This window comes from Erpetoichthys calabaricus, chromosome 12 (genome assembly GCF_900747795.2).
Source record: "Erpetoichthys calabaricus chromosome 12, fErpCal1.3, whole genome shotgun sequence".
Classification (NCBI taxonomy): Eukaryota; Metazoa; Chordata; class Cladistia; order Polypteriformes; family Polypteridae; genus Erpetoichthys; species Erpetoichthys calabaricus.
In genome coordinates this window covers 441,493-454,785 of record NC_041405.2, presented here as the reverse complement: position 1 = coordinate 454,785, position 13,293 = coordinate 441,493, and the positions used below count along the sequence as shown (strand labels likewise).

General features: G+C 49.9%; 1 protein-coding gene across 1 annotated transcript; it reads left to right on the top strand.

The window, feature by feature from the left end:
- The first annotated feature begins 1,156 nt into the window (after window positions 1–1,156).
- LOC127529841 (uncharacterized) lies at window positions 1,157–12,978 on the top strand. The gene is made up of 8 exons (XM_051934825.1): window positions 1,157–1,589; window positions 1,817–2,119; window positions 3,269–3,643; window positions 3,871–4,182; window positions 7,947–8,216; window positions 10,640–10,732; window positions 11,308–11,673; window positions 12,929–12,978. The coding sequence occupies exons 1-7, from the start codon at window positions 1,157–1,159 to the stop codon at window positions 11,661–11,663; spliced, it is 2,142 nt and encodes a 713-aa protein (XP_051790785.1). The 3' UTR covers window positions 11,664–11,673; window positions 12,929–12,978.
- Window positions 12,979–13,293: the final 315 nt, after the last annotated feature.

Genomic DNA, 13,293 nt, shown 5'->3' with positions numbered 1-13,293 from the left:
ATCGGACGCGAGGCGGAGAGAATCCTTGGTCCAGGCGTTGGTCCATCACACGATTGTCCAGCTGATGTTTGGCCTTTCCTTCACTTTTGTAGCTTCTCTTTATTGTGTTTACTAATTTTGAGTGTTGGAAGGCGGATGTCACTGTAAGACGTTGCTGTGTTCACATCCTCCTCTAAAGCAGCCCACCGGGAGCTCTCCACACATCGGCTCAGTCAGGCTGGTAAAAAGGAGAAAGGCGGCCATGATGGACTGAAGCAATGACGTGAGGAACAAACGAGTCCTGAGCAGATCAGGAAAGGCAAATACGATAAAGAGACGGAGAGCAGAAGGAGTCAGACCTCCGTGATACCGAGAGGGGAGTCACAGTCTGAACTCCGGACCACCGCTAGAAAACGGCCCAGTGGCCCAGTTTAAAGTCACGGGGACGACACAGAAGTCTTCATGTCACTGAGATGAGCCATCAAGGGGCACAATGAAGTAAATCAGAAGTGTAAACCTTCAGGGCACCCATCAGACCGGTAAACCTTTTCTTAGCCCACCCACCCTGTGCCCCCCGGCCTGGCTTCTTACTCTCGTCCCTTTTATCTTTATTTAGTGTTGCTCTGACATGCCTGACAGTGATGAGGAGCAGGCGTTGGTCTCTGTAGCTGAGGGCCAGTGTGGTCATTTAAAGCAGGAATAGACAATGTCGTCAACCAAATGAATGACAGGCCAGTCTGTGTCACTTCAAGACCATCTGTTCACCGACTGGCCACCCAACTACACTGGTGAGGTGTGCCCACCCTAATCATCGATGCTCAGGCCGGGGTGTCACCTGGTCAGTCCTCCTTGTGTCCATCTTTGTCAGAGGACCACAGTCACTGAGGTGGGGGGTCTGGGCAGTAAGGGTACCCAAGACTCATTATGGTGGCTGTGCCCATTCCTCTCTGTCTCCATTGTCTCTGTGTGCCCCTTCACTGTGCCCAGTCCATCAGTCCAACTCCCTCCATCATCTTTTTTCCTAAAACACACAAGGTTCTTGTTCCTTATTTTGCGTCCCTACGAAGTGTTCAGCCGATCAGATCAGGTCATAATTAGGCCAATGTCCACTCCTGGTGCTTTACTTCCTTGGTCCCCTTTGGTGGTCCACACTTGACGTGTATCTTCTTATCAAGTGATGTTTAGCAGCGGCCTTTCTCTCTTGACCGTTACCCGTGGCGAGTCCCCAGTGAATGTCCCGCTGCCTCACATCCACATCTCTTCTTTTTCAGTGACAGATGCGGCTCTCAAAGTTTGGACACCACAAGCTCATCAAGTGAGTTGCTCGACTGCAGATGTTCTACTGCAGTGTCACTTCAGTGTGATACCCGGTCCCATCGATCCAAACAGGCTGAAGGTCACCTGGACACAAAATGGACTGACCATAGCCAACTACATTCAAGGCCAGGTGATCAGAAGACCAGGTGTGGTCCTGAGTGGGAAGACAGTAAAGAGTGGAAATGCGTCCCTGAACATCAAGAATATCACATTTCAGAATAACGGCTGGAACAAATGTGAAGTGGAATATGACGGAGACAAAGGATGGGCGGACATCTATCTGTCTGTCAGAGGTAAGCTGGCCACTGAAATAGCCCATCCATTGATCTTAAACTAGACAGTGACAGTGGTCCGGTGTGTCAGCCTTTGGTCAGATGATTCTGCCTGAATGACACACAGTATGATCAAATGTCACCTGGAGGGACACCACTGCCTTGTAGAGGCCCCAGGCCTCTGTCACCTATCCTTACCGGCTCTTTAGCTTTTCCTCTCACTGACCGCCTGTCCTTTTGTCTTCAAGTTACTCCTCAGGTGTTCTTGTTGTACAGCTCAGAGCCTCAGAGCTCTCAGGCCAAGCTGACTTGTCTGGCCACGGGCTTCTACCCACCAGACGTCAACTTAACGTTAAAGAGGAAGGATGAGACATTAAAGACAGAGAAGTTGACAAGTCCATCCAAGTGGCTTCTAGATGGAGGGACCTTCGGTGCAAGGACGGTGTCCACCTTTGACGTGACAGTCGTGAGGGGCAATAGAGAGCTGTTCATCTGTGAAGTGACACATTCATCGCTGGATGAGCCCATCAGGAAATACCTCCTAAAGCCAGGTGGGTGACAATTTGGAATGGAGTGGGTGGGAAAGGAAGGTGGAAGCAGCATGGAGTCCAAATGTGGAAAAGGACAGAGCAGAGAGACGATGTGGAAGAGTGAAGAGAAGGTGGGGAGATGGGGAGAGCCATGGAGGAGACAAGATTCCAGCGCTGGCCGTGTGGCTGGTGAGAGCATGAAGACCACCTTAAAGATAAAAGGCAGAATAAGGAGAAAGACAAGCAAGGAGGGTCTGTAATTGCAGAAGAAGAGCGGAAGGTGAACAAGAACTGAAACAGACAGACAGGGAAAGAGCAATGGCTCTGAGTCGATGACATTCAGCAGTAATGGGGCTGTCGAGGAGGGGCTCGGGGGTTTGAATATTCAAGATGTCATTAAGTTGATAGGCCAGGGATTACTAAAATATGAGGAGAGGACTTGGATTAAAGGGGGCAGACTGACCACTAAATGGACACAGATCACCAGACTGCTGCCCTGATGAATGGCATGTCATGGCAATATGGGCATTAACATCTGCAGAAGCAGGAGTCAGTCTGTTCACAATGGACACTGTGGCCAAATTAATGGCACAAAGATGGTCAACACAAATAAACTGACCAGTCAGCCTGCGTGACTTCAAGCCCATCTGGTGCTGATCAAGCAACTCAAAGGTACCCACCCTAATGATGGATATCTGCCTTGATGGGTGCCCAGGTCAGAGGTGTCATCTGGTCAGTCCAAACTCAGACGGTTACAACAGATCTTCTAAGGTGGGGGGACAGGGCAGTAAGGACCCTCCTGTAAGTTAAAGCCATTATGGTGGTCTAGCCTTGGTGCTGTGCTCATTCCTGCCTGGTTTGGTTGCCCACAAGTTAGCAGCAGACATCTGTCCTGCCCCAAGAGTGTCCACCAGTCTGCCCTTCGATCCTCATCTCTCCATCTCATTTCCCACCGTGTGCTCACGTCCGATGACTTGGCCACCTTGTGTCTTACTTGTGCTGTGCAGGGGTCACCCTTTGTGTCCCCACTTGACGTGTTATTTCAGACTGACCTGTGTTCAGCCCCAGGCTCTCTCACTCAGAATTGACTCCGTTTGTGCTGACCGTCCGCCGCAGTGTGTACACTATGAATGTCCTGCTGTCTGAGGTCCGTGTCTCGTCTCTTTTCAGTTACCGAAGCTGCTTTCACAGTTTGGACACCTCAAGCTCATCAACTAGTACACTCGGGCTCCGACGTTCTCCTGCAGTGTTATTTCAATGTGACACCCGGTCCCATCAATCCAAAACTGGTAACGATCATCTGGATGTACAATGGACGTATGATAGCGGGCTACAATCAAGGGAGGGTGGAGTGGAGACACTACTACATGATCTTGAGTGAGGAGGAGGTGAAGACTGGAAATGCATCGCTGCTCCTCAGTGCCATCAACACTGAAAGTGGTGACGCTCAGTATTGGTGTGATGTAGAATATCAAGGAGAAACAGGACTGGTGGACATGTATGTGTCTGTGAGAGGTAAGACAGACACCCTGCAGGTTTCACTGAGTGACCTTGTCCAGTGAGTAATCTCCATTCATCTGTAATAAGACAATGGCAGTGGTCCACCAGGTGTAGCTTGGCCTTTGGCTGTCTGTCTGAAATGTGCTGCCTTGTGGAGTCCTAATGACAGTTAGCTGAGCTGCGTGACCACTCCTTGGTTGGTCAGTAGTCCTGTTTTCTATCTTATTATCTTTATTATCTTCTCACTGGCCTCTTGTCCGTTTGTTTTTCAGCTGTTCCTCATGTTACCTTGACACTAAACTCAGACCCTCAGAGCTCTCAAGGTAACCTGACTTGTGAAGTCTTAAAAGTCTACCCAGTTGACATCACCTTCACTTTCAAGAAGAAGGATGAGACGTTAAAGACAGAGGGGATGGTTGTGGATGAAAGTCTCTTCATGTGGCCTTTAGGCGAAGGGATCTGCAGAGCAAAGAGCGTCTACGAGATTGACGTGACCACCGTCCAGGACAATGGAGAGTCATTCACCTGTGAAGTGACCCATTCATCAGTGAATCAGCCAATTAGGACAACCCTCAGCAAGCCAGGTGGGTGAGACTTGGAAACTGTGGCACAGTGCCCCCTATTGACTGTGCCGAGCAGAGACAAAGAGGGCAGGCAGTCATTTGTTATTAACAAACTTGAAAGGCGATACAAAAAAGAGCACGGCCATTTTGTACAGAATGAAGGATTGTGTAAACATCAGCATGAGGACAATGCGCTGTGTTCATGTGCTCCACTAGTCCTCTGTCACTGGGCGATGTGGCTGGGGTTGAGTGGACAGAGCGGTCAAGACTCAGGTGAGGATCAAGAGGTCAGTCAAGGGGACAGCAGGTGGACCTGTAGAGGTGGTCTGATAAATCTGTGGTGGACAGATAGGTGACGCTTATGAATTCGGGGAAACTTGATTAAAAATAAATGTGTAGGAACGTAAGAGGGTCCTGAAAGTGTGACTGACAAAGAGGGTCCACAATCCTGATGGAGAGAAATATTCAGAATTTGATGTACAAAACTAGAGAACATGGCCACCTTCAAGAGATGATAGTGATGTGATAGGAATCAGACAGAAGAGACAGGGGAGTGTGAGAGGAACAGAGAAAGAGGTGAGAAGAAGAGGAGGTGTGAGAAAGAGCATGAGGTCCTCATGGAGGGTCTAATGTGGAAGAGGTGGATGAACGAGAAGAATGAGGACTGAGTGGTAAAGGATGTGTGAGCAACCTGGACCTCAAATGTGATAACAGACGGAGCAGGAAGACAACGTGGAGGAGTCCAAAGAAAAGGTGGCAGACGGGGACAGCTTCATGAGTAGAGGACCATGGAGGGGAGAACACGTGAATGAGTTTGGCCAGAGTGACCAAGCTGGAAATGAGCACGTTTAGGAAAGGAGATTGACATATGAAATTAGAAGAACGGAGGAATAGGAGAAAGAAATGACAAGAAGGGATGAGCAGAGTTAGAGAAGGAGAACAGGGACTGTAGAAATGACTGAGATGTGAACAACACCTGACTTGGCCCACCTGGACGGTCCAATCTGACCTCAAGTTTACTGGATGACCTGCCGAGGTGCAGCATGAGAGGTGAGGCCTGTCTGACTGAGTGTTCATTCATCAGCAGGAGAGAACTGAGGGGAAAAGCAGATGACGCCATTGGGGTGAGCGAGAAGAGCAGAGGACGGGTGACTGTTCAGAACCGAGTTCGGTTAAGTCTCACTTTAGTGGGGAAATATCGATCAGAGGTGACAAAGACTAACAAAGATTAGCTGGATGAACCTTTACATGGGGTTAAGCAGAGCAGCTGCCTTAGCAGGTTCATGAGCGGTGGAGGGCCAGGACATCAGAAATTTAGGAAGAAACCAAAGAGAACTATGTGGTGGAGCTGGCTGGAGGTAAAGGAACAAGACAAGTGGGCTTTGTTAGGCAGGACAGCGATAGCCCCTCTAGCCCCTCGGCCCTGTTAAAGTTCAAAGTGATTTGTGTGCTTGAGATGTGAATGATGAGTGCAGGTAATCGAAACCAACAGCTCAGGCAGGTCCACCACTAGAAAAAGAACCTTGGATGTTAAAGGGGCTTTCATGGACACTTTGACACCACGAAACGAAGGGGTCTCTGAATGTGAGTGATTCTTGTTTGTAACTGGTGTTGCTATCTGGAGTCCTTTTCAATTTGTTGAGAATATTTGGTGCGGCGCTGTGTTTGCCCTTATGGACACTGTAAGAGCCGTTTGCCAGTTATCGAGGTTATGTTGGGTCTTCTTAGGTACGTTTAACGTTTGCCAGGATATCAGTGCGCAGTATATGAGAGGTTCTGTTATAACCCCACAAGCTGAATTGTTTCCGAAAGTTCTAACTATTTCTTGTCCCGCTGACTGCAGATTAGCCTCAGATAGCAACCTGCCTCACAGTAGTTACAGCGTAGAGGGCACACACTTTCAAACCATACCCGATAAATGTGGGCAGAGTGGTGGCTCTGAGGCTAAGGATCTGTGCAGCCAATCGGAAGGTTGCTGGTTCAAATCCTATAAACGCCAGAAGTGACTCTACTCCGTCAGGCCCTTGAGCAAAAGACCCTTAACCTGCAGTTGTCTCCGTCCTCGGTAAGACGTTACCCTGCAAGCAGGTCCCCCAATGAGCAGGGAAAACCTGGGGGTTGGTGGCAGGCTTGGCACTCCAGCCAACGTACAAAACCTCACATGGCTGCAGTCGGGCCCTAATCTGGGACCCTGAGGTGGTTTGTGGTGTGGTGAGTGCGGTGACGTGCCGTGTCAGCTGTGGTCCTAACCCCCCCAGTTGTATGTCACGTAACGTGTGCCGCCGCCCTGAATGTTTTAAGTAAAGCAGAGAGAAGTAAGTCATCCTTAAGTAGAGCAAACAACTAAAGGTTAACAAGAAAAAGTGAAGTTACAGAAGAAACGCCTTTTCCTTTTTCGCCTTTTATTCTTTTCTTATTTTTATGTGAACTGTTTGCTTTGAATGTTCACTAAACCCGTTTTAAAACGGACTTCATTGGACTAAGGAATGTCTTTGGCACGCGTTTGACTCCTGCTCACCCTGCCGTACCAACGCGATGCCGACGGGAGGACTTGCTCGTAACGCCACTAGTGTGGTGGTCAGTTTCGCGCATCTCCCACTGTCCGAGCTTCTGGATTTGCGGTTCCATTGCAAAGTTTTCTTTAGGTTGTCGTTCATCTCGTTATTTTTGACATTTTTGTTGCTGTTGTGCTTTGGTGGATGTCGTGTTTTTTTGTGACCACCTTATTTTGTTTATTAATGCTTTGCCATTTTGCCTAATTGGTGCCACAATCCCATTCTCATTGTTGCGGGTGCTGGGGTCGACACTGTCACCGATTCGACTCGTGACAGGTTCAGCATCCCTTGGTTGACATTCCAGAATAAGTTTAGCAGGTCTAAGGCGTCTCGGCTAATGGTGGTTTCTCCATCTCTGGCACCTGAGAGGCGAGACTTCATGCGACTGTTTGGAGGCTCCCAAGTCCATTGCTGGTGTACATCAGGGTCACCTCAGGGTGACGTCGACCTGCAGACAGGAGAAGTTTAAACACGTGCTAAGTGAGCCCGTATAGAGGCAGCTGTTCAGAGTCCTCCATCTTTATAAAGTGCTCAGGAGACCTGGTCAGGCCTAAGTGTCCTCGAGTAGCTCCGCTCACAGGTCAGTGAACTTGGCTGAGGTTCACACCGTCTTTGTGGCTGCGGTCTCGGCAGTGATTGGGAGGACTGCAGAGAAGGAGAAGATCCACCTGGAAGAGCTGAGAGTGCTGGATGGCAGGGACAGTGTTTCGGTATCTCCAGCAGGGGGCACTAGGGCCTTAGGTTCTTTAAAGAGAGTAACGAAGAAAGAAGAAATGAAAGGAAAGCCAAAGTGACGCTCTGCAGAGTCAAAGGAAGAATTGCACTTCACTTGTTCTCTTTGAATGCTGACAGCTTCAACTCTCAAGCAAGGACAACCAGAAGAAACCACTGGAAAAGAGACGGCAAAGGGTAAGCGGCCTCTTGAGTGGATCTTCTGAGGACTGGACGCTGTACGTCAGGTTAAGGAGTAGAATCCTGAAGACTCTGCAGTAGGTCGACTTTGACTGCTTTCAGGGGGTCTTTCTCTGTTTTATGGCCTCAAGCAGGTCCGTGAGTACCGTATGCCACCTACGGTGCCTTCTGTGTCTGCGTACTTACTGTCACATCACCAAGTACTTGTCACCTTGTCAAGGACATGCTGAGGGCTCTTGTAACTGCTGTCAGCTCACAAGTGATGTTCTTCTTCACCTTCTTCATAACTGTTGACTCTCCTTCTTCCTTTCTTTCCAGTGGCTCCAGTGGTCTCAATGCGGGGCGCTGCAGTGCTGCAAAAAGACAGTCAGATGGTCTGTCGGGCTGAGGGCTTCAGCCCACTATCAGTGGTCTTCAAATGGAGGAAAGATGAGGAGATCATGAAGACAGACACCCCACAAGCATCATGGACACCTGACAACACCCCCTTTGCGGAGAGTTGGTATCAGTTCACCCCACACAGTCGAGAGCCGCTGTCCTGTGAGGTGTGGCATGTGACTGGTGTGTCCGAGAGGAAATACGCCACATGTGAGTACTCCTGATTGCATTCACAGTGTGACCTCTGACCCCTGCTGATGCTCTTTGGCCTGGGTGGTCAGGCCTTGTTGATTCCCTCCACTCACTGGTGGTCCGCACTTACAACATCCACAGGCTGACCTCCAGGTCTGGTCTAATGGCCTCTCCAGTCCCCAGATGGTGACAGTTAACGTGGTGACTTTCTAACAATCCACAGTAGGAATCAAGAAAGGGTAACATGTGACATGACACGTGTGAGAGCAAGAAGGGCACTGATGTGACCAATGTGACGATGTGAGTGGCAGGTTTGTGTGCGCTTGTGGACAGCAAGATGAACACTTCAGGATCAGGAGGCCATCTTTAATTATGGGGACACAGAAAAGAAGAAAAGCAAAGAATCAGAGGAGGTGGAAATCTGCAATTTAAATTATGGGATGGACAGGTATGACTAAAGGGTCTTCAACTAAAGGTCAGTTCAGCTCATTCAGCCCTCCACACACCTACAAACATTCAACTGAAATGAGAAAGTCCAACACCTGCAAACAGTTCCTCGCGCAGACACACGTGCGTCCGTTCTGACCAACTCCATGGAGCCAAAGGCCACGAGGCAGGAACAAAACCGAGGGTCTCAGTGCGTTTGAGAGCCACTCAAGAACACAGTGTCAGTGTGGATGAAGAGAAATAGAGAGAGCAACAATGGAGTTCAAACGAGTGGAAAGTGAACATTCAACGTCACGTCAGCTTCGTGTCACTCGTGTGTGCAGTTTGACTGTTCCTCGTCACTAACACAACCATGGGAGGAATTGTGGGGCTGAATTCACCATTCATTGTAAGGTCCACTCCCAGACCAGACTCCAGCACACTGCCCAGTTTGGGGACATTCATCTCAAACCTGCCTTTCTCTCCACTTTTTCACACACCAACGTCATTTAATCCTGAGCTGCACCTGGCAATTTGTTGAAATTCAGTGGCAGACTGCTGTGGCGTTCACCTTCCAGTAATGAAACACTGGGAGGCGCCCTAAGACTTTATTTGTGTCTGGTCTGGACTGGCAGGTCTGCCCAGCACATCTTTAATCAAAGCCTCGTGGTCATCTGCAATAGGACGAACGGGAGAAGAAGCCTCATCTGTCCTGTCCAGCTCTCCATGATGATCCATTGGTGTGACACGTTTGTCCCATTGAGGACACTGGCAGCATGTCATCAGCTTCCTCATTCTGTGACGACTTAAAACACAATAGATGACGTGAGGTGACATGAGATGTAGTCTTTGGTAGTTTGCCAGCTCGTCTCTGTACACCGCTTAGTCGTTTTCAGTTCCGTGTCATGATGGAGCTCTTTGTTGTTCTCTGGCTGACTTACGCAGAGTCACAGTGGACTCTCAACTGTCGACATCACTGTACAGAAGTGACCAAGACGGCCAATCGTATGTCAGGTCAAATAGCGCCATGACGTGTGGAGTACAAGTCAAGGGAGGTTGGCGTCACTCCGCAGACATAAAGTAAAGTACAGACAGCAGGACAAGTGGACCACCTCACCCGGTCAAGTCCACATGCCGAGAGAGAGCAGCCATGTATGTGGCACAGAGCACTGCAGGGCTGCTTAACCCATGAATGGTGACTGGGCCAGTGAACCCCCTGGAGGGATCCTAGCCTAGGAATGTCAGCCTCAGGGGTTTGACAGGGACACGTCTAGCATGGCTTTCAGTGGGGATGGAGGGACTGCCAGGCCCAGACTTAGAAAAGACGACTGGACATGAGGCCACTGAGCTCAGGAGAAGGAGTGGAAGGTTTGCTGAGCGCTAAACTAGTGGCCAAGTGGACCAGCTGTCACCACCGTCCTGTGTGTAGGCCACCGTTAGCCTCTGAAGTGTCCAGGCCTACCAGCCACGTTTCTTATATTATTGACCTGACTTGTTGGTCCTTCCCTCCGCAAACAGGCTTTAGGGGGTCCCTGGTCATCTGGTCACAGGTCATTTCACTCAATCTCGTTGAAGCTTTATGAGTGGCCATGGTGTGTGTGTGTGAGGTGCACTGCACTACCTGAAGTCGTACCCCATGGGTTTGTGTCCTGCCTGCTCTGTGATGGTCACTTGTGTTGTGTCTTCCACTACAAATTCAATGTTCATCAACTGGGGTCTTACACCCTCACCGGGCCATTTAATGTCTGTCTGTTTATAAGCCCCACTGGACCGTCCATCAGTGTCCACTCACTGGCTCCCCCGTATCTCCACCTGCTCCCTTCTCTTTAGACATGTTGGGTTGAGCTCTGTGAGCGTTGGGTTCAAGTCACCGAGAGTCCTAACGTCAGTCCACTCTCATATAGCGCCCTTCACTCTTGTGGAGCTGAGTCTGTGGGCGACGAGGTAAGGGTTAAACTCTCAGCCGTGTCCTAACGTCACTCTGTCTGTCTGTCTTTGTCTCTTCACCTGCACAGACAGCGGCCTGACCCTGGAGGAAGTCATTCGTGTAGCCGTCACCATCATCATCATCATCTTCCTCAGCCTCTTCATTCTCTGGTGGTCCTCAGGTAAGCCCCTCTCTGTCTCTTCTCTAATGAATCCCTCAGCTGTCCCCTTCCCGTCCTCCTCTCTCTTTGCTCTCAGTCAATGGCAGGTGGCCTGCTGCTTTCACTTTCGTTCCTTTCTCTTCTTTGATTTTGTTTTTAATATTCCATTTGCTGTGACACAACTGGGACAATGACAGATATGTCCCATGTCAGGTCAGGGCAGCCTTCTGTGTCTCCGGCCAGTTCTTCCGTCATAGTCAGGGCTGAGCTCAGGTCACCCAGGCAAGTGCCATCTGTCTGTCAGTCTGTCTGTCTGCTGAAGCTTCATGGTGGTCAGCAGGTGATGAGTGACGCTGACCAGATGGACACATCATGACGAGTGGCTCATTGTACCTGCTGACAAGCCTCACTGGCCCAATGTCATAGACAGCAGGAGGAGGACATTTGATCCACAGTGAGAGGACAGGTCCAGCTCCTCATCCTCACTCTTGTCATTGGTAGCTCAGCTCCTGTGCACCTTCACCTGTCCACCTGTGTTTGTCCCTTCACTCCTGATGTCTCCTCATTTCATCTTCTTCTCTCCTTCTCTGTTTAAGTCGGCCTTTTTCCACTCATCCCAGTGATGGACGTTGACGGTGTAACCCTGGCCCTGCAGTGCACCCTCACAGGCTGGCGTCTCCAACTGGTCACTGTGGAGTGGTTTAAAAATGACCAGCAGATCTGTGTGGACAAGAAGCTTACAGAACTAGAGGATGGTGGTGAGAATGTCCTCAGAGACCCACCTGAATACTCCGTGAAGCAACTCCCAGTTAAGGACCTCTGCTGTCTGGATGGGAATGCCCTCAGACTGGAGATGAAGACCACAACAGAAGAGTTTGAGGGGGCCAAGTTCAAGTGCCGGGCCACCCACAGACTGACCAGGAGGAGCCTGGTGTGCGGCTTGGAGATATGAGAAGAGGGTGGTAAGTGACCGCCAGTGTGACCAGTCTGGACTGGACCTGTGTGTGTGGTGGGGTCATGACATGTCACATTAGAGCTCATGTGTCCGCCCAACAGCCCTGCTCTGTATCATGTGGAGGATGCCCAGCAGGTCACAGGCCCCCTGCGTGGTCCATCTTCTCAGGCCACACTGCCCACCGGTCACATGTCAGACTTCCTTACTGCCCTCTGCTTTCTAAAATCCTTCAGCCTCCCCTTCATTGCTCCCTTGTGTTGCTGCCCCAGTTCAGATGATGGGCTGGATCTGCCATTGCGACTGATGGTGAGGTCATTTGACTGTAGCCAGATGGTGACCTAACCTAGTTGGTAAGGTGATGCCAGCGGGTACAGTGGGTGTCTCTGTCTCTCAGGTCTCTTTTACCCCCACAGATATTAGGAGTCATGAGCCATGTGACCAGAGGTCCACTGTCCAATGGCTGCCAGTCCTGAATGTCCTCATTTCCTTGTAGGTGTGAGTGATGCCCGCTCTGCTCTGGTGAGTTTAGCCTTGATGTCAATGAGTGTTTACAGAGGATCTCATTGGATCACATCACTGGCAGTTTTTATTATGCAGGTGTGCCAGGATGGCATGACATTTAATGGCTCTGGCATCTTCATGGCACCAGCTGTGACTATACACAAACTGGAGGGGGTCCAGACTATCCAAAACATTCCGTTTATTGTGTCCCAGTGCCAGTCTCTAATCACAGTGACACTGATCCCCCCTGGTCTGTGGCCATTCAGATTGCCCACTTTTGTTGTCCTTCAGAGGCAGACATGGCACACAGTGAGGCATTAAAGATGGCTGTCAAGATGCCAGCTGATTGGCTCTACTTGTCTTTAAAGCACATCCTTAAATTGCACCTCTGTGACAGTGGCTGATGAGCAGTGAGTGGCGCCCCCCTCAGGCTCCCTTCCTGTCCCTTAACTCCTCCCCACTTGGTGCTTTCACTCTCATGTCACATCTCATGATTCCTAAGCCATCAGTTAAAGGCGCTATATAGAGTGGAGTGTCTGAAGTGACCACCAACAGTGCAAATGGTCCGTGTCCTGAGGGTGCTACCACTAGGAGGCACCACAAGCATGCTGTGCCATTGTCAGCTCAGTTTGAATCTGAGCTTGACAGACAATGACATGTCCATACTGGGACACTCAGGGTCATGTGGCCTTGTCCCTTCTAGTGTCACAGTCTGAGGCCTGACCACTCATTGCTGATCTTATCAAATCTTTTTCTTTCAGGATGGACGACACCACACTTGAGTTCACAGGAAATCAGAAAGTGATCTGAACTGGCCAATCGTGGGCACAGAGTGGTCACCACTGCATGACCAGAGGCAATCAGGACATCTGCCTGTTCTCCAAGTATACGTGAAAGGCGCTATATGTGACTGTCCACAGCTATATCTACAGCACTGCCCAATGACCTTCATGCAGTCTGGGTGTGGACTGTGACCCCCACTATCTCTAGCCAGCTGATCACTGTAGAGGCCCAGGGCATCAGTGACCAATGCCTGAGTAAATGTCAACGTGTGGTGGCACTGAGCGTTGGTCCAGTGGGGAGGACAATAATAATAATAATAATAATAATAATTCATTACATTTAT

What these genes read in the sequence shown, in the direction of transcription:
- LOC127529841 (XM_051934825.1), top strand. Translation starts at nt 1,157, where the DNA reads ATGTTTAGCAGCGGCCTTTCTCTCTTGACCGTTACCCGTGGCGAGTCC. An exon ending in CACCCTGCAGGTTTCACTGA is followed by an intron (nt 3,644 to 3,870) that starts GTGACCTTGTCC and finishes TTTGTTTTTCAG; the next exon opens with CTGTTCCTCATGTTACCTTG. An exon ending in CATTCTCTGGTGGTCCTCAG is followed by an intron (nt 10,733 to 11,307) that starts GTAAGCCCCTCT and finishes TCTCTGTTTAAG; the next exon opens with TCGGCCTTTTTCCACTCATC.